Raw genomic sequence first — 19,801 nt, 5'->3', positions numbered from 1 at the left:
TGCCTATGTTATATTCTTGAGTTCTTAATCAGTGTCCTTTTTAAATGAGTTGGAAAGCATTTTACAGTTCAAACATATCTCGCTGCTCAGAAGCTTTCCCCAGATGCATATTTTTCCATTCTGCTAAGGGTGTTGCTTTTGTTTGTCATTAAATGTGTTATGCTCTAGTTGTAAGCTTTTCTATTTTAGCAGTAGGAATCAAGTTTTGCAGGATCACGTTCCTTTCATGAGCTATATACAGGAACTTGGGAGAGATCTGCTCCTCTTGAAAGAACCCGAGATAAATAGTTGGGAGGGGTGAGGATGGAGAAATTTGGATCTGACTCGTACACACAGAGAAAAGGATAGGAGTAGTGATGTCTGGGAAAGCTGCATGGCCTCAAATCCCAACCCTTTGCAATCTTTTGCAACACATTTCTTTTACTGTGACACAGGGATACAATCTTTAACTTCTTGATGCCAGTAGCTATTGCAGACCCCATTGCCACCAACTGTGTGTAAATCAAGAAAATGTAACTTTTGGTGTCAATAGAACAGAAATATAAAATGACGAATTGAATGAAAGCATGTGTAATTTTTCTTAACCTACACAAGAGTTGGATTGGAAACTTGATTTTTTTTTTTAGTACAAAATTACAAGTCTAAAGTAATCCTACTAACTTTGAGGAAATTCAATGCGAAGATCTTGTAAGAGAAGTAAACTGTGATGTCAGGAGCTGAAAATCATTGTGGTCTGAAATAAGTTAGAGTTTGTTAGTAAGGGTTAGTAGGGAGGGGAAACATGAAGACGCCCAAGAAATGCAAAAGAGAAGCTTTTCCTTTTTTTTTTTAATTACTGAAAATCTTTTGTATAAATTAAGTATCTTTCAGTTTATAGAAGGTTACTGGCTTGCATGATACATGCCAATAATGAGCGAATTAGCTTAAAACACTCATTGACCAATGATAACGATTTTGCTTGTAGTATGAAGGCAGGTAGTAATGTACATTGTTGAAACAATGCTATTTTTGTTTATTCAAAGAATGGTGAATCCCAGAGTATCTTGTGCTATAGAAGATAAATAACTATTTACGTTTTGATCAGATAGACTCCAAATGAATCTCTATTCAATTTTTAACTTCTGAATTTGGTTGAGAAGATGGAAATTTATGTAAGCACTACTGATGTGGATGAGTTTTTTTTTTTTATTTTGTATTGATATTCAGAATATTAACAACCAGAATAATTTGGGTTGGTATTTAAATACTTAAACAAATACTGTGATATTTGTCACTTTTTATTAAAGTCCAAGGTGACAGGGTGGAAGTTTGAGCAAGATATTAAATCCTCTTTAAAGAATTGTTACAGCAGCAAGAGATGGTCTTCCCTTCAGATCTGGTTATTTGCCACTGGGTGGTGCTGTTACCTTAGGAATAAGGGAAATATACAAGCTTTTGGTTTTCCCCCCTTCACTGGAGAAAGCTCAATAAAATAGAGGCTGAAGAATAAAGTTAATAATTTAATTTTTTGCTCTTTTCAAATGGGAAAGGTAAGTTGTTCCAAGTGATTTATGGTATTTATTCTATGGGTTTCTTTTCATAGAAGCTTCTTTCAAAATTAAAATTAGCAAAATGTAGCCTTAAGTACCCAGTAACACGTTAATAGCCATTTTGAAATAGAATTGAGGTTTATTGATATAGCTTTCATGTTTTGAATCTGGGGTAATCTTGATTATTTTTTAAAATCTGAACAGTATTTTTTTTTTTTTTTAATTTTCTCAGTTGGAATGGGTGAGCCCTTGATGGTGATGGTTAAATACAGAATGAGTCAAGAATTCACATGAGGCATTGTTTAAATAATTTTAAATTATTTGTATGTGCTTGTTTTCTAGGTGTTCATTGTACACATGGTTTCAATCGAACTGGTTTTCTGATCTGTGCCTTTTTGGTTGAGAAGTTGGATTGGAGGTAATTTTGTACATTTAATTAGTTTTTGGGCATACGAAGAGGGAGTTCATTGCTTATGCTTTTCTGTAATGTATATCATTTTCATGATTTGGTTATTGGTTCCTGTGTATTTCTGCCTTGTCTGCTTAAGGGTTTAATTTTTATAAAGAATGTTTTATTGTAATATTGAATCTACAAATGTAGACTTTTTTTCTTTAATATCTGACAAAATGTTGGTTTTGTCTGTGTCTTTCTGTAGATGATGCCAGGAAAGTATTAGTTTTGAACAGGCCACATAGATTAACAATATTCCTATAAAAATCTCTTTAAGTTTTAGTCTGTTTCAGTTAAGTTTGAAGTATGTAGTCAAGTCTGCAGTGGTTAGCCTCTATCAGATGTATTTAGGTTTTCATGCATGTATAAGTGTTGCATTCTCTTTCCCTTGTAGAGAATGAAGAATATTAGAACAGACTGATAGGTGGCTTTTTTATTGCATTTCCATGTAGGTTTATTGGAACTCCTTTGCTCTTTGCATGCCCAAAAGAATGAAGTAAATAGAGCAGCAGGAAAGTGACATGTATGCATATATCTGAAATGAAACAGATATACACTTCCAGGTCCTTTTGGGGCTTTTTTCCAACAAATGCAGTATGTGTGTTGCAGCTTATTGTTAAGCATCTAAGAATTTCCAGGATAAAAATCCATGGTTTAAAAGTGTCAATACTTCAGAAGAAAAATTACTAAAAGCTTTGTCATGTCAAGGATGACTTTTGTGCATTTAATGATATCCTTTAAACATAGGATTTCCTCTCCTTCCCCCTTAACCTTGATATAAGGTCTGTCTCCCTAAGATCTTGGTAATATATATATATATATATATATATATATATATATATATATATATATATATATATATATATATATATATATATATATATATATGCTTTGCAACTCTTATTTGAAGAACCATTTCTTCTCAGGCTGCTCTTTTTTACAACTGAGAATAAAGTTTATCTTAAGGCTGTTATATGGGTAGTGGGGTCACCTGTGAAGGAAAACTAATGTCATGCTTTTCCATTACTATTGTAGGCATGTGCAATAAGGGTCTCTCAGCCTGTGTCTTGAGAAAAGATTCTTTTTTCACAGTTCACTTGAATTCTAGCGACCCAAGAAATACAAATGACACAAGGCTTCAGCTGAGCCTGTGGATTTAGATCTGAACATTGTTTGGCAGGATGCTAACGAGTCCTGTGTATTGATGAAATGGGTTCTTTAAGTTCCCCTAACTACTTTAAAAACAGCAAATCTTAACTTGAGCCACCATGGGTCCTTGCTCCAGAAGGCAAGACTTTGAGCTAAGACTGCTTGCTGCCATATTCCTCCTAGGCAGTCTCACCTCTCATTTCCTTACTTCTGGGGGACATGCCTTAAATTGGTTGGCCAAGTCTTGATTTTAGTTTTCTTTTTCTTTTAAACTTCATTTTTAAACGTTTTATTTATAAATGAATCCAACTTACCAAATAACAAATTTAATGTTTAAAGACATAAATCCAAAAATCTAATCCCCTAACACATATATGTAGACCTCTAGCATCAGTGCTTCCTTAACTCAAGTCCATGTCCACAGGCTTCTCTTCCTTTCAGTCTCTGACAGTTTTTGCCTCAGTTTATGTTAAGCTTTTGTGTTACTTGACATCGATATAATAATTCTCTTCTCACCCCCTTTTCCTTAGAACTCTGCATAATATAAATCTCACTCTTTTCTATTAATCTTTTTTTAAATTTAAAATTTATTTCAAATTTGTTCTTGAATCTAAATTCCTAGAACTTATGCTTTCTTTCAGTATCCAAAAAAGGTTTTCAAACTTGGAGTTTAGGAGTTCTTACTTTTCATAGTTAACTTTATATTCTGAAACTTTGCCATATTTTATTTCTTTTTGTGGTTCTGGTAGTGAGGTAATTGGTTTTATAATGAATAACATTTGTTTTTTAGTTTTGATTTAGTAAATTATTAATTGTATGTATAAGATTTATTCATCTTGGTCACTTCTGTAAAGAAAGGCCAAAGTTGTTAGAAATGCTAGACAAAATGCAGCTACAATAGTGAAAAACCATCATAAAAAGCATTTTTGTAAGGTGACCAGTAGGGGTGCACCAGTATATCAGTTAGCTATTGGATCAGCACCGATAAAAGGAGAAATGATGTTATCGACTTTTTGGGCCTTTTTGGGTATCCGATAATTATGGCTGTGTGCCCAGAGCACCCTGGTGGCATATTCCAGTCCCCACGCCTCGGCGCTGGCCTTAGCCTGCAGCAGACTACAGGTGCAGGCGAACAGTGGAAGGGCGAGGGAGTGCTGGGGAGCAGTTACAGTGTGCTGTGCTCAGCAACCAAGGAACCATTACCAGCTGCTGCTGCCACTGCCAAGGCAACACCTTGCATGGAGCTGGGGCCCGAGTGCTGGGGCTGCCACAGATGGGCTGCGTGTGGGTGGGGTAAGGTGACACGCGAGGGACATTCTGTTCTGCCGGGCACCAGGCACCTTTGCAAAAGTGGCTTCTGTCTGGTGGCTGCAGGAGCTCGGCTGCATGGGGCTTGCCGCTGCTGAGGCAGCAGCGTGCTCTGGGGCTCCAAATGTGCTTGGCATCGCTGTCTGCATGAGGGTCTGCCCTGCCCCGCCTGCCCGGGATGGCAGCACAGGCTACACAGGATGTAGGGCTGCAGGTAGTAGCCATGGATGAGAGGGCATGGGAATAAGGATGTCACCGCCTTCATCGAGGGTCAGAGCAGACAGGAGGGATGTGTGTGTGTTTCTGATAAATGCCAAACAAACAAAAAAGAAAAGGTTTATGTCAGTAGTTTAAAATGCCTTTCACTCTTACTAAACATTGGTTATCCAGCTGGCATCAGGAGATACGATTGGTTAATCATTGGCTATTGGTATTGGCTAAGGCAGATCTTTTCGGTGCACCCCTAGTGACCACAAGATATGTATACCATGTGTTAAGAAAAAACGTGTTTGCTGTATCTTTTTAAGTTGAGGGATTCTTATTCACAGATAAGTTTTCCATGTAGAATAATCCATCTATATTTATTCTTTAGACAGATGATGTAGGATGGCCACAGATGCACTGTGAATGCTGAGATCTGTTTTACAGCTAGCTTAAAGAAAGGTCATCTTGACAGAGCTCTCCAGCTAGTCACTGGGAAAACTCATTTGATGCTCTTCTTGCAACTTGTTTCCCTCAAGGCATTACAATTTCTGAAATCTGGAAGTGTCTTTCCTATCATGCTAGGGGTTTTTTCCCCCTGAAACCTAAGCTGCATTCTTAGGTTTTATTATAATCTATTCTTTAATACTATGCCAAGAGAGAATAATCAAGGACAAACACTGCTTGCTTGGAGACTTAAGTTTTGAATGTTGGCCCAGAGCTTGCTTGCTTGCTTCCAAGTTGCTTTTGGTTTCTCTGGGAGATTGACTTCCAGGTATTGGGAAGCAGTTTAGGGGAGTTACCAAGATGCAGCTGGTCTTCCGAAGTTTAAAAATCAATCTTCAGATCTTTCTTCACATCCTGTTTCTCTATAATTTAAATGCTTGGATTATTTTACTCTGCCCGGCATTCTTAATATCTGACCACTGTCCAGTCTTTTGCCATTCCAAATTGGTGTCTTTTTTCCTTTTTCTTCTACCCACCCTGGGAAACCTGCCTCCCTTTGGTCTTATGCAATAGTTCTTAGACTGCACACATTCCTATTCTGCACAGCACAAAACCCCCATTAAAACTGTTTCTGTTGGGATTTAAATGTCTTTCCTTTTTTGCTTTCTCTGTCCCCTCCGCTCCCTTCCCTTTGATTCAGTTGAAGAGTATTTTGACATCTCCACAGTCTAATAATATCTGCCTTTTGTTTCAGTTTCAAGATGGCAGAGAAGCATATGAAGATATCTAAAAGGGTCTTATATGGTGTGCATTGAAGATATGAGTGTGCCCTCCAGTAATACTTGTTTATATTATAGATATAGCCTCCAATTCGGCAAAAAATGTAGGTTTCTGTCAGTGTTTGGACAGGAGTGGACTCTAAAGAGGAACTAGGAGAGAAATCAGTTTGTTCAAAATGGACTTAAACACTTCTTTATAACGTAGTAGAACAGTGTCTTAAAGTGAGCAAAATGAGTCTTGGAAAACTTCTTTAGCTGTTGAAAAGTGTTGATGATTCCATCGGCTCATTGATTGTTTATTTTTGAATTTTTCTCCTCCCCACATAGCTCTGTATTTATCTTCATTTTTTCCCTTCCCTTTTCTCTTGCTATTGTGAACCTTTTTTCTCACGAGTCCAAAAGAGAAGTACTAGCAAATGTAAGGGGTCAGAAAGTAGTCTGAGCTATAGCTGTCTCTCAGAGTCTGAGTAGAACTTAATTAATAACTAATAATGGAGACTGTTGTACAAGTAGCAGTAGCTACCAGCTTGTTTTTAACACAATGTTTCATATAGGATAAAGCAAGGAATTTGAGAGTCAGATCAAGATGGTATCAATTCTTGACAATAAAATAGTTTTTTTTTTATTTTTAAGACAAGCTGACGCACACCTAGATAATGTATAGTCTGACATAATTTAGCAGGCACAAATAAGTAACTCTCACTTTTTTTTTTTGTTTACTTTGACAGTATTGAAGCTGCAGTGGCTACTTTTGCACAAGCCAGACCACCAGGTATCTATAAAGGTGACTATTTGAAAGAACTGTTCCGCCGTTATGGAGATGTAGAGGACGCACCACCACCACCTGAACGACCTGAATGGTGCTTTGAAGATGAGGATGAGGACGACGAAGAAGAGGATGATGGTAAATCAGGCGGTCAGGAATCAGAACCTGGATCATCAAGTTCTTTTAGCAAAAGGAGAAAAGAACGCCTAAAACTGGTAAAAAAAAAAATTTTGTGAAAACTTAGCATTTTACTTGCTGAATTAAATTTGGTCACGCCTTACTTGGCATCTGTTACATTCTATGCACCATCATACCAGCATGCTTGTAAGGAAGGGACTTGTTTAGGGCCAGCATTAACATGAGTGAAATTTTAGCATTTTGTATACTCACTTTGATCTTAAGTTATAATACCTCTTCTGGCTATTTGTGTAGACTTAAGAATAGGTTAGAAAAACACTTTTTAATAGGATAGTTTAAATAGGGATGATCCTGCCTTGAGCAGAGGGTTGAACTAGTTGACTTTCTGTAGTCCCTTCCAGCCTTACTTTTCTGTGATTCTGAGTGTTTCTGAACCAGAGATTCAGTCAGACAAAATTATAATATTTTTGCTTGATACATTTTGTGATGTGAATGAATGTTTTGTAGAGATTACATTGAGACCATTAAACTCTTACTCAAGTCTTCAGAAATGCAACTGCTGATCAGTAGACATTAATGCTTTTATTGATTTTTGTTGTCAGCCTAGCCATGCTGTGGAAACTCGATTTTTCTTTTCAAAATTAGTGTTTAGTTTTCAAAAAAATATTCTTTATTTAAGAAATAATTAGTAAAGGTTTTGAGCGGTGCTTTGGCCACAGTAACATGAATTAAAAAAAGGTATAACTTTATAAGCTGGGAGCAACTGTCTGGGGAGAAGAGGTGGGGAAGAGGTCACAGTAATAAGTCATACTATTTTTATTTTTCAAAGAAATGTGGTTGATCCATTATTGTGACTAGTTCTGATATTAGATTGGCATTACTATTAATGTATTAGGTTTTTAAACAGGAATGTCATTTCTGTATCATGCTATAAAGTAGGGAAAATAGTTTTGTTGTCCTAAAAATAAGGGTTTTATTGTTGCTGAACACTGATCCTCATCAATTGTTTTTGCCATAAAGTAAGTGAAAACAAAACTACTGGATGTATAAATGTATGCAGCTGCACCTGTGTGGTGGGTATTCAAAGAGGCTTGAATGTTTGTAAGCAGTCTGAGATCCCTGCAAGAAATGTTGCAAAAATGTTGTTGTTACTAGTGTTGTCCATGTAGGAAAGAGGAGAAGATGGGCCCAAAAGAATATAGAATGTTGTAAATTTAGTCAATCAACTGGTGTGGCAAAAACAGCTTAAATGCAAAAAATTAATGCATAGTCAAAATGTTAGTTATCTCCAGTTCTCTTCCACTGAGCCTTAAAGATGTGCAAGAGAATTTTCTTTTTGGACTACAGTGGCAAGGCTATGTTCTGCATTGCCTGTGAATTGGTTAGTGTTGCAGGGCACCTTGGTGCTCTGCTCCTACAGAGGAGAAACTGCCAGGGGAGAGAGCCCTGGCAGGACATTAACGAGCACAGCTGCGGGTTGCCTGGGCAACTAAGGAGAGTCAGCTGGCCAGAAGGGGGCAGGGCCTGGCCCTCATAAAGCCCTGGGCTGAGGACAGGCTGGCAGTTCCCTGCCAGCAGCCAGAGGGGCAGGAGCTCCTGGAGCTAGGAAGTGAGAATCACAGGAACTGCTGTAGCTGAGTGAAGGATGGCAGCTCTGAGAGGTTTGAGCACCATGGTTTAGCCAGGAGGCTTTATGTTCGAGTTATAGCCAGGAGACTCGAGTTTATGTTCAGGCTTTGATATTACACCGGTGGTTTGGGTGAGGCTATAGGGGTTGGAGGAGGCCTCATAGGGACCCACAGGAGGTGGGGCCCCAGTGCCTGAGTGAGGGCACAGTATTCTAAGGGGGAACCCCAGTGGTATGGGAACCCCAGCGCCAGTGAAGGCGCAGTTTGCGGCGAGGAGCGCAACCAGTGGGTTGCGGGCGGGGAACATAGACCCCAGCCCCAGAGAGGGGCAGCTTTGAGACGCCCCAGCGCAGAACCCCAGAGAGGGGGCCACATTATTAGGAAGCCCAGTAGGGGCACAGCAAGCCCCAGAGAGAGGGCGATATTATTGAGAAGCCCGGCGCGGGCATGTAAAGTCCCAGAGAAGGGGGACTATTGAGAAGCCCGAGACGGGCATTGCGAGCCTGGCTATAGGCTAGTGCGGCAACAGCCCTCAGATAGGCAAGGTGCTGCGGTGGTCCCCGGCAAAAAGGGATAGCAGTGCGGTGAGCCGGGATCAGAGAGGGTAGCCGTGCAGTTGGCCTAAAGGACCGGAGACCCACTAGAGGGTCCCTGAGCGGGACAACACTTTTAGAGAAGGCCCAGAGTGGGCTCGAGGAGAGTCCCAGTGAGGGGCTGTGTATTAGAGAGAGCCCAGAGTGGGCTAGACTACAGGGGAGGCCCAGGAGTGGGCTAGATTACAGAGGAAGCCCGGGAGAGCGGGCAAGTTGATTCGTGACGTCTATCCCATCAGTGAGGCTTGGGTCGTGGTATTAGGGGTTGGTAGGAGCCACGCATAGCCCATAAGGCTAGGGTGTCTGGGGAGCACCCATCATACCGGGAGACCCCCAGGGGGTCCAGGAACACACGGGGACTGAGGTCCCAGCTAACCGTGCCCAGGGAGTCAGGCAGCCTCCCAACTATACATAACCATCAAAGACGTGGCGGGTGAGAATTTGAGGGTGCCCTTGGGGCTGACTTGGCACGGTGAGGGGGCCGTAAGGAGATCACGGCCCTCCTGGCAGACCCCGCCGTGACAGTCAGTTTACTAAATTGGGTGTGCAGGAAGAGGTCTCTGAAGCTACAGTCAGATGATATCCTTCCTTACTCCAACTCAGACCTCATCAGATTTGTCAAACAAGGATTGTGATCTAGAAACCCTGGCTTTTCCATTTTTGCTAACTAGTTCTTTCAAAGCTGGAAAGCTAAATTATACGAATAAGCATGCTAAAAAAATAAAACACAGTTAAACTTAGAATTTCACAAAGGATATTCACATTTGGTTAATATGCGTATTCGTACAATTCAGTTTTACAGCTTTGAATACATGATGAGGAAGAGCTGGGAAATTCTGTGCCATGATTCTTGGTTGACAGATTGGATTGCTTCTGAAGCTGAGTAGAGAAGGATTCAGCATGTTTGTTATTGATTATAGTAATGTAATATACCAAGAAAGTGATTATCAGGTAATTAACTCTTGCTTATATGTCAGATATTCTTTATCATGGGGTGTTGTCTAGAATGCTGATTTTTTTTTTTTTTTAAAAGCAGAGCTCATATCTCATACCATGATCATCACATAATTATTGTTTTTTAAAGTTTTATTGAGATTTTTAAACTCAATACAAAAATAAGTAATATTCATTAAATTATAAGTCAACCTGAACTGTTGCAAAATGTAAGCAAAAAAAGAGAAAGGAAGAGGGAGGGATAAAAGAAGGGATATGTGCTATTAGCAATGCTGTAGCTACTAAAACTTTCCAAGAATTCCTTCCAAATTGCACTAAACTTTTTGAAGCAGTTTAAATCTGCTAAATGTAACTCCTTAAATGCCAGTTATGCCATCTCATTATACAAGACTTTGACCTTTTGGCGATGTCCTGCTTTTCCAATGCAGCGATATAATCCTGCATGTTACTAATAAGGCCAACTGTAAGAATACAATTTGGGAAAGATTCCATTTGAATTACTTAGGGATATAGCCAGGCTCTCACACGTTTGTTAAAGGTCTCAGTGCCTTCTTCAAAACCATGTTAACTCTAGCTATAATTTATTTTGAAAAAGAATTGATGATAAGGCGTGACCAAGAGTTGCCTGCAGAGCATCAAATCCCTAACATGTATCTACTGACAATATCTTTAATTTTTTAATTTGAGGGAAATCAGTGCAAATTAAAAAAAAAAAAAAAAAGGCCCAACAAACTCTTGTTGTATGAGACAAAGTCTTAAGATTACTTGATGTGAACTGCTGATTTCCACTAGGATTCTGTCTTCTGAGTACCTATGTCTCTATTCCACTTCAGTTTTAAATAGTTTGTATCTGGTCTATTATATAACATTGTATATAGTCAGAGAGTGATGGCAGAGAATGGGGAAGAGATACAGAGCGTTTGGAATATTTGCTATATCTAAAACTTTAAGTCCACACTGATTTTTTAATACTTGATACAACTGCATATATTGCCATTCAACTGTCTTTGGAAGGTCAGAATCATCACATAACTTGGTAAAGGATTGAATATGGTTCCCAACTAGAAACTGTTCTACATGCACAATACCCTTATCCATCCATCCACTTTCTCCACGTCTGTTGTGGGACCCGTACTTCATAAAGGAATGCCTCAGATAAAGGCCTTCCAATATAACAAAGGATGAAACTTCAGTAAGTTTGCCCAGTTTTTCCAAACTTGTCAAGCTGCAAAAACATAGACCTTGGAGAAGTAGATAGACAATGATAAGTAGAATTTAGGGTGGTTGATAATTAGGGACCTACTGAACTTGTGATTGCCTGGATTGAGTTAAATCCATGAAATGCTCATGAAATCCATTTTGGGGGGGGGGAACCCTCCAAAACAAACAGAGAAGGAAAAAAAAACCTACCAAGCTCTGCAGCAACTTGCCAGGGGGGAGGGGCTGCCCACTTGAAGGGCTGCCTACAAAATGGCTGTTGCCCCTCGCCACTGATTGGCTGTGCTGGCTGCCTGTCATTTGACTGTGCCCCCCTCCACCAGTTGGTAGCGAGTGGTATGGCTGCATGATGGACAGCCCTTGCAGCCAATCAGTGGCGATCGCTGTGGCCATATGACAGAGAGGCCTTGTAAGCGATTCAGTGGCGAGGGGTGGGGCCCCTGGAGCACTTTTGGCTTATCACAGGCATGGGGGCCGGTCCCACCACACTCGGCCTGTGAAATGGCTGCCTGAGCCTATGTTCTGCCCACAAAATCAGGGGGCAGCCCCAGTGAATGGAAGGTCTTTTGGTTGATAAATGATCAGAGGGCAGGAACTAATCCAGGGGCAGGCAATTACTTTGGGTGGAGGGCCGCTTAATGAGTTTTGGTTGAGCAGTCAAGGGCTGCATGGGTAGCCCTGCCCCTTTCCAGTTTCCCCACCCCAGGTTACCATTTTGGGACTAGAAGTCCCACCCCTAACCCCTTGCCCCCTGGAAATCCTCATTTTGGGAGTGGGGAGAGGGGTTGCGGTCTTAGAACCAGAAGGAAAAAGAAAAACAAATCATACACTAAAAGTCAAACACCTACTATATCATGTTTTAATTTTATTATAAAAATATGTTTGTCATTTTTTGTGTTTGCATACTGTATATAGAAGTGATTGCATAATAACTCGAGAATAAATTCTTAGTCTTGTATATTGTGGGTAGGTGTGGTGGGGTGTGTGTATGGTGGGGACTGCGGGGGTGGCAGTTTGTGAGATGGTGTGGCTGTGTGTGAGAGGAGCATGGGGTATGTGGGGGCAGAGTGTGGGTGTGAGGGGTGGGGGGGTGTGGGACCCCCCACACTCCCCTCAGCAGCAGCAGCAGGCGGGGGCACTCGGGGTGCTTGTGCCCGGCGGCGTGCAGCTTCAGCCAGTGCTGCACATTGCAGTGAGGGGTGCTGCCTCTGCTGGGCAGTATTGCCAGTGCTCCCCACACTTTCTGGGCACGGGAGGGAAGCCCCTGGCACTGGAGCCAGCTGCCTTCTCCACCCCCCCAGGGAAAGGCACCTGGGGCTTCCCTCCAATGCCACGCAGCCCTGGCGGGAAAGCCAGCTGGCTCTAGTGTCCAGGGCTTCCCTATCATGCTGTACAAGTCCGGGGAGTGCTAGTGATGCAGACTGCCTGGTGGAGGCTGCGCCCCTTGCTGCAATGTGCAGCACTGGCCAGAGCTGCACCCTGCCAGGCACCAGCTCTTGCATCAGGTACGAGCGCCCAGAGTGCGCCCCTGCCTGCTGCTGCTGCCGCTACCTGCCGTGCCTGCATGCCATGAGGGGAGTGTGTGTGTGGGCAGTTCTTTTACCCCCTGACCTCCCTTCCTTACATCCACACACTGCCCACACAAGCTCCGTGCTGCCGCTGCCCCCCTGGGTGCAGACTCTGTGCTGCCGCCAGCCCCACAGTCTACGCTCCTTCCTAGCTGCAGCTTTGTTCCCACTGCTTCCCTACCTGCTGCCCAGAGTGACCTGGAGTCGGGAAGCCGAACAAGTTCTCGGTGGCTGTGGCAGCAGCAGCCTTCTCAGAAGCTACGTGCTGGCCAGGCTCAGCCCTTCCGCCCATGAGGATGAGAGCGAGGCGCAATAGAGTATGTTGGTGGGGAGGGGGAGTTGTACACATGGATGCCTTGCTCCCACCCTCATGGACAGAAGTGCTGGGCAGTGCACAATTTGTTGGTGGGTGCTGCAGGTCAGATAAGAGTGCTTGGCGGGCTACATCCAGCCCACGGGCTGTATTTTGCCCACCCCTAAACTAATCTCTCAGGCTGTGACAGAAGTATTAGTGCATCATCTGCATACAGCAGGCTCTTGTGTTCACTTTCTCTTACCATAGTGCCTTTTATAGCACTCATTCCTTATAGAGGTAGCCAATGGTTCCAGTGCTAAATCATCTAGAAGGGAGGATAATGGGTAACCTTGTTGAGTCCCCCTTTGCATAGGAAGTAGATAACATTATTGATCACAACTCTTGAAGTGGGATTTGTATACAACAACTATATCCATCTTATGAATTCTTTACCAAATCCCATCTTTTGTAATACACGAAATGGATAACTTTCCAAGAAACATAATCAAAGACTTTTTCTGCATCAGGTGGTAAGAGTTGCAGGGACTTTGGAATCTTGTATTGCTGCTACTATACCAATAACTAGATGTACATTATCTTTCTGAACCATGCCTCTCAAATAAATCCTGCTTGATTTTTGTGAACTAACATAAGGAAAACATTGCAGTGTGTGTAATAAAGTTTTTGGCCTGGATTTTGGTGTCTTTATTAAAGAAATTGGTTTAGCACAATTCAGAGAAACCTTGCTGGGTTTAACATTACGGAAATAAGTTCATGTAAAGTGGTTGGTAGTATACTTTGCTATAATAATAATAATAATTGAACACATATATTATTATCAATATTTATAATATATGTATTCAATAATTGAAGTAACCGTATATCTTTAAATCTTTTTTAAAATGCCACCGGAAATCCATTATTATTCAGACCTTTATTATTGTTTATGTCCTTTAAGGCCAAAGTTCTTTTATATAATGAATGACAAAGGAGCCTCCAAAATTTCTTTCTTCCTCTCTGAAATTTGTTGTGTAAGGAACATCTAGGAACTTATTCTCTGACTAGTAACATTCAAGTTTTCTGTGTGCATATTAGAATAGAGTTGAGTGAACTGTTGGTAGATTTGTCTAAGGGTCACATGGATTTTCTTCAGTGAGTCTCATAGCTGATATTTTATTATGGTTGTATTTATTCTTTAGTCTGTGTTGGTAATCTTTCTGCACATTCCCTCAATACTCAGTAATCTTGGCATAATTATATACAGCATACTTCACCTTCTGGGACAGTAATTCATTCAATTTGCATTTTGTACTGGTAAGACTATATGGTTTATCAGGCAAAGGATTCATGACTTAAATTAAATCCTAAAAAGAGGATTTTCTTTTTAATGTATCTATTGTCCTTTTTATGCAGAAGCATGCAATATATGCCCTCATAAGAAGGTTTTGTAGTTTCCCAAACTATCAAAAAGGAGGAAACAGTAGGTTGATTAAGTTCCATAAAATTTTTGAAATGCTTTGTAATTAATACTTCAAATTTATTATAATTCAACAGGGATGTATTGAGACCAGATTACTGGTCTCTGTGGAGCAGAGTCGAAGCTCCACCTTGGCATGAGCCAATAGAGGCACTTGACATTGAGTCAGTTATGCTTTGAGAAATTAAAAAGTAATCAATTCTAGAATATACTGAATGAAATAGATGGAAAAAATCCCATAATCTCTTCTTGCTGGATTCAGTATTTACCACATAGCTATTAAACCCAGGTCTGACATATAACTTCTGGCACACTTCATGGATAGAGGGGCATAAGACCTATCAATGTCAGGATCCAAACATTTTTTCTAGTCTTCGGCAAATTAGAAAAAGGTATTTCCCAAATTCAGAGTGCTTTACTGAAAAAAAAAAAAAAATGATGAAATGTTGAATTAGGATGTATTTACGGTCCCAGTGCAGGATATATAATTTAACATTTGCATGAACAAATCTACTTTATGGATCATCAGCTGTGCTAATTAAATGGGGGAACAATTTTTTTATGCACTAGAATAGAAACACTACATGACTGTTGTGCTCACTAGAGACTGCTAAACCCCACCCAGTCATGCTATAATTTTTGAGATTCTTTTACTGGCTGAAGTTTTTTGAAGCATAGCAATATCCGACACTTGTCTTTAAAGAAAATATATATTCTTTTCTTTTTAATAGGGCTGTTAAAGCCCTTTACATTCCAAGATCAACATTAGGCTTCACCATTCTCAGTGACTTGATCTTCTATATTCAATTTTGTTATATAGCTTGCAACTTAGCACATTTTTCTGTATGCTGCTGTAGCATGTAATAACGTCGTTCTCTTGTACAGTTAAAGCTCATAACATACATTCACAAGCACACTATTGAAAAGATCACTAGGGGGAAGAGGAAAAGAAAAAAACCAATGACCAAGAAATACTAAAAGTAAATTTAATGCGTGACATACTAGGTCCACCAGGTAGGTTCGGGCAAGTATAACCCAAAGCTCTCTCCAACACTTTGCAAAAATAAAGACAAAGACATTAACAAAAATCATATGAGTGCTGCACATTAACAACCTGTGTTCAGCAGTCCAAAAAACCTTGCTTTCATTCCTTTGTGTTTTTGTACAACTCAGATTATTCCGTATATTCCTCCTTTCCAGATGTTATGAAGGTAATAAAAGTTTCTGCTTCCTTAGGGTCAGAGAAGCGGTAGGTTTTCCTTTAGCGAATTGTACTTCATGAGGTATCTTGCCATCCTGAATCACAGCTGCTTGCATTTGGTCTGTAGTTTTGTTGGTTTAAACAAGCCTGCTTTTCGGCCACTTCAGGGGGAACGTCAAGAAACAGCATCATGCGAATGCCAGGCTCACCCCATGTCCTAGTTCTCTGGGAGCTTTGAGCACTTTTGCTTTTTGGTAGAAAATCTTAGGAACTTGGCTATAAAGGTCCTCCTCAGTATTCCTCCTGGATCAGGCTTCCTCTGTTGAGACTTGTGGGCCCCTCTCTACTCACAAATCAGTGTTCAAGGTGAGTTTTAACATGCTGATAATGTGCTCTCCCTGTCTCCCCCCAAATTTGGTAGGTTTACCTTTTTTTGCACCCCTCAGGGACTCCAACAATCTGGATGTTGCATCTCCTGGATCTACTTTGTCTTTCATTTTCTCTCATTCCCTGCAGCTCCTTCCTGCCAGAGCCTGTCGGCCTGGTCATTTCCACAGCCCAATCTATGCAGGCAGAAACTGTCTTCCACTCCCTGAACTTGCTTAACCAGGGTATCCAGCGAAGTCTGTATATTCATAGCAAATCTGTGCATCTTTTCCACTATAATTTAAATGCTCAATATGTCTTTAGCTATGCCCTGCTTCAGATAAGTCAAGTCCTATGTCTGTCCTTTGGATCTTACTTTGGAGGCCTCCATCTTAGAAGCCAAGGAGCTCCTTTATCTTTGTGGGTTTTTTTATGTTCCCTGACAGCGGAGGGAAGTGAGAGTTGTTTTTTTTTCCCCCAGTTATAAAGAAGGATCTATCATGGTCCCAAGTATAATTTGTTAAAATGAGTCAGCCCTTTACACAACCAAAAGTGGCTGAACATTTTGTACAACAAGAGTCTCTTAGACTTGCATCTGCTTCAGTCCATACTGCTCCCTGGCTCCCCCGTGATGATAGTAAACTAAAATGAAACTTAAGTTTTTGAGTGGCAATCTGCACACCAGCTGAAAAGAATTGCTTTGTGAACATTTCAAGGTTTTGAACTCCGTTTTGTGTATTTGTTCTGAGAAGTGGCAGAAAAGGACCTTGCCTTTTTGTGGCAACAGATGTGGACAGACAACACAACTTAAATGAAGCAATAGCAGGGTGGTCAAGGCACTCCATCAGGATGTGGGTGTCCCAGATTAGAATTAGAATCTCTCCTCCACTTTGTTCAAGTACTTGTTGCCAATCAGGTATAGCAGGAAGTCTAACCTGGGTCTCTCGCATTACAGACAGGGGTGTGAGTACTTCTCTCCCTTTTTAAGATTCTGTCCTGCACCCAAGAAACTTGCCCAGTGAAATTTCCATTGAAACTGCTGTTTTGATTGGAAAAAAGTTTTGTCACCTTTTCTGACCAGTTGGATGTGAGATGTTTGGAAAAACTCAGATGTATCCTTAGAAGATAATTCTATTCATGGGTTCCTTTTATCATCACCTGCATCTGGTTGACAGTAACAGGAAGCCTATTTGCAGCTGCGATGTTACAGTAGGAACTGAAGTAATACATTTTGACTTGGTGAATACCAGCAGTCATGAGCATTCACAAAAATAATAATGGCAGCATTGCAGCCCCTTCACTGTTGTATTTGAAATCTGACTTCATCAAGAAGGACTATATATTTTGTTGGTAGGATAAACATACATTTCCAAATCACTTTTACAGTTAGCTTGAAATGTATTGGAGCACAACGGTCTAATTTCTGCGTGGGTGGGGGCAACATGCTGTGTAAAGCACGTGTGGCGTGGTGCTATGTGTCTCTTCCCTCCCACTTGACCTCTGCCACTATGCTGTGTGGCAGGCATCTCCTTGGTATACCATACTGTGCAGTGGGTGCTCCCCATCCCTACACATCGTCGCGTTGTTGTCCATGCTGCATAGTGGGCATCCTGCCCCACTATGCTGGTGGTCCTGTGCTGTGCAAAGTTCACAGGTTCCCTGAGCCAGCTGGGTTCTATCTGGTATAGAAAACCTGCCAGCCCTCCAGTATTTGGATATGAGTTGAAGATAGATTACTGCCTGCTGATTAAAATTCCTTTACCTTTTAGAAGTCTTGAACTGACTGATGTGAATGCTCTGAGAAATCTGTATGGTAGACAATTCAAAATGCATAGAAATGCTTTTGTAATTGCAGTGAATGTAATAGCTGCACAGAAATATCCATGGTTGGTTAAAGTGGAATAATATTCAAGCAGTTGCAAAAATACAATAACATGCCACTTTTACACTGCATTAAACACCAAGTTCCGTCTTCTATTTTTAATATAGAAAGCAGACAGCAGAAGTAAGATGTAATTCGCTATTGCGTATTGTTAAATGGCTAGACAAGATAAAATATGCAATTCAAACTAGATTTTCCATCTGATTGTGATTTTTAGTTGTACGTTTTCATTTTATCTCAATCTGTACTTTCTCTCAAAACCATGGTTTTAGTTTTAAATCCACATTTTAGGATGCAGGCTAGCAAAAATGCATTTTGTGAATAACATGCTAAAGTAGTGGGCCAGTCCTGTGATGCTAACATTTAGTTTTCTCTAAGGATTATGCTGTTAACTATCTTGTTGTTTGTGTACTAAACAGATACCCTTTGATACGATCCATGAGATAAAGCAAAACATACCCACTGTTTAAAAAAAAAAAAAAAAAAAAAGAAGAAATAAAGGTGATTAAGGGACCAAAAGAAACTAGACTTTGGTTACATTGAGAAAATAGCTGATTGAAAAGTAGAAAATTTTTTTTTTTTTTCTGATTTAAAATTTTAGTCACCAGTCCTTATACAGAGTTTTAGATGATACAGATAGGATTACAGGGATAGTGTTTGGATAATCAACTATGAAGGAGTTTTAGCGACAGTTGAACCAAGAAATTGCTGTTCTAAATCATCCTGTGGTAACATGTGAATGCCAACAATTGATATTCACACACAAATGCTACCTATCAGTGCTAAAGATACAGGGTTGGAAAGACTAGTTTTGTGTTTTGCTTTTGCCTTTTTTAATGCTGATATACAGGGGTGTTAGACTTGGATTAAAAAAATCCTAATTCATTATGAAAATGAATTAATGTGCAGCATGATCTTGGGTATAATGTTAAGTATAAAACAGGTTGAGTAAATTCTGAACAGTAAGAACATGCATGGAGGAAGAGTACAGCTGAAGGTAATGTGTATGCTACTAAACAACAGGGTAGATTTAATTTAAATCATATCAGTTTTTAAATCATGATTTAAATCACTAGGCAGGAAGCCTCAATTTAATAATTTTTTTTCTACAAAAAGTGCATTCTTGTTGTTTGATTTCCTTTATTCATTTCACATCTTGCAACTTTGCACTTTTAGAGAAAGGTGTAAGGGCTTGACTGTGTACACAAACTTGTAGAGAGACAATAGGGCTGATGGGTGGCTAATCAGGTCTGCTATCTCTCATCTATAAAGGAGCCTCTGGGAACTCTGTCAGATTGGGCCCCTAATATAGTCTGTGGCCTGTTGTCATCTTTTATAAAAACTTCTCAAAAGGTTACATGAATATATTGTCTCAAATAATATATAATTATAAGTTATAATCCCTATTCCATGATGATATCTTTGAGCTTTAACATGTATTAAATTAAAACTATCTTTATATAAGTTTATTTTTTTTAAAAGTACCATAACAAAAAATAAAAATACGATAAAATCAAAATAATCTGATTTACATTAAAAAATTCAAGTTTTGAGTTTTAAAAAACCCCATTTACTTTTATCCACCCTGCTAAACACTTCTAATATGTTTGCTTAAGAAAAAAAAGTTTCTGAAAGCGTGACAGACCTATATTTTTCATTAACATTGAATTCTGAACAGAAGGGCATACAATGTTTCTCTTTTAAATTTTCATCTTTAAAATGTATATTCAATATGAGAACTAAAATCAAACTTTTTAAAATAAAATTGTCCTCTTAAATAAAAAACTTTGCTTATCAAACAGTAACCCCCTGAGGATACCTTGTTTAAGATGTACTTTAGCTGCTCTTTCA

At 40.0% G+C, this 19,801-nt stretch overlaps 1 protein-coding gene across 5 annotated transcripts in view; it reads left to right on the top strand.

The window, feature by feature from the left end:
• The window catches only part of RNGTT (RNA guanylyltransferase and 5'-phosphatase), a 381,871-nt gene that overhangs the window by 37,914 nt on the left and 324,156 nt on the right, over positions 1–19,801 (top strand). For all 5 annotated transcript variants that reach the window (XM_059731910.1, XM_014600584.3, XM_059731918.1 and 2 more), the window contains 2 exons: positions 1,872–1,947; positions 6,593–6,845. In XM_059731910.1, the coding sequence (XP_059587893.1) occupies positions 1,872–1,947; positions 6,593–6,845 (329 nt within the window). The remainder of the gene's footprint in view (positions 1–1,871; positions 1,948–6,592; positions 6,846–19,801) is intronic.

Source organism: Alligator mississippiensis, chromosome 1 (assembly GCF_030867095.1).
Source record: "Alligator mississippiensis isolate rAllMis1 chromosome 1, rAllMis1, whole genome shotgun sequence".
NCBI classification, from domain to species: Eukaryota; Metazoa; Chordata; order Crocodylia; family Alligatoridae; genus Alligator; species Alligator mississippiensis.
The sequence above is the reverse complement of the archived record's forward strand: the minus strand, read 5'-3'. Positions and strand labels throughout refer to the sequence as shown.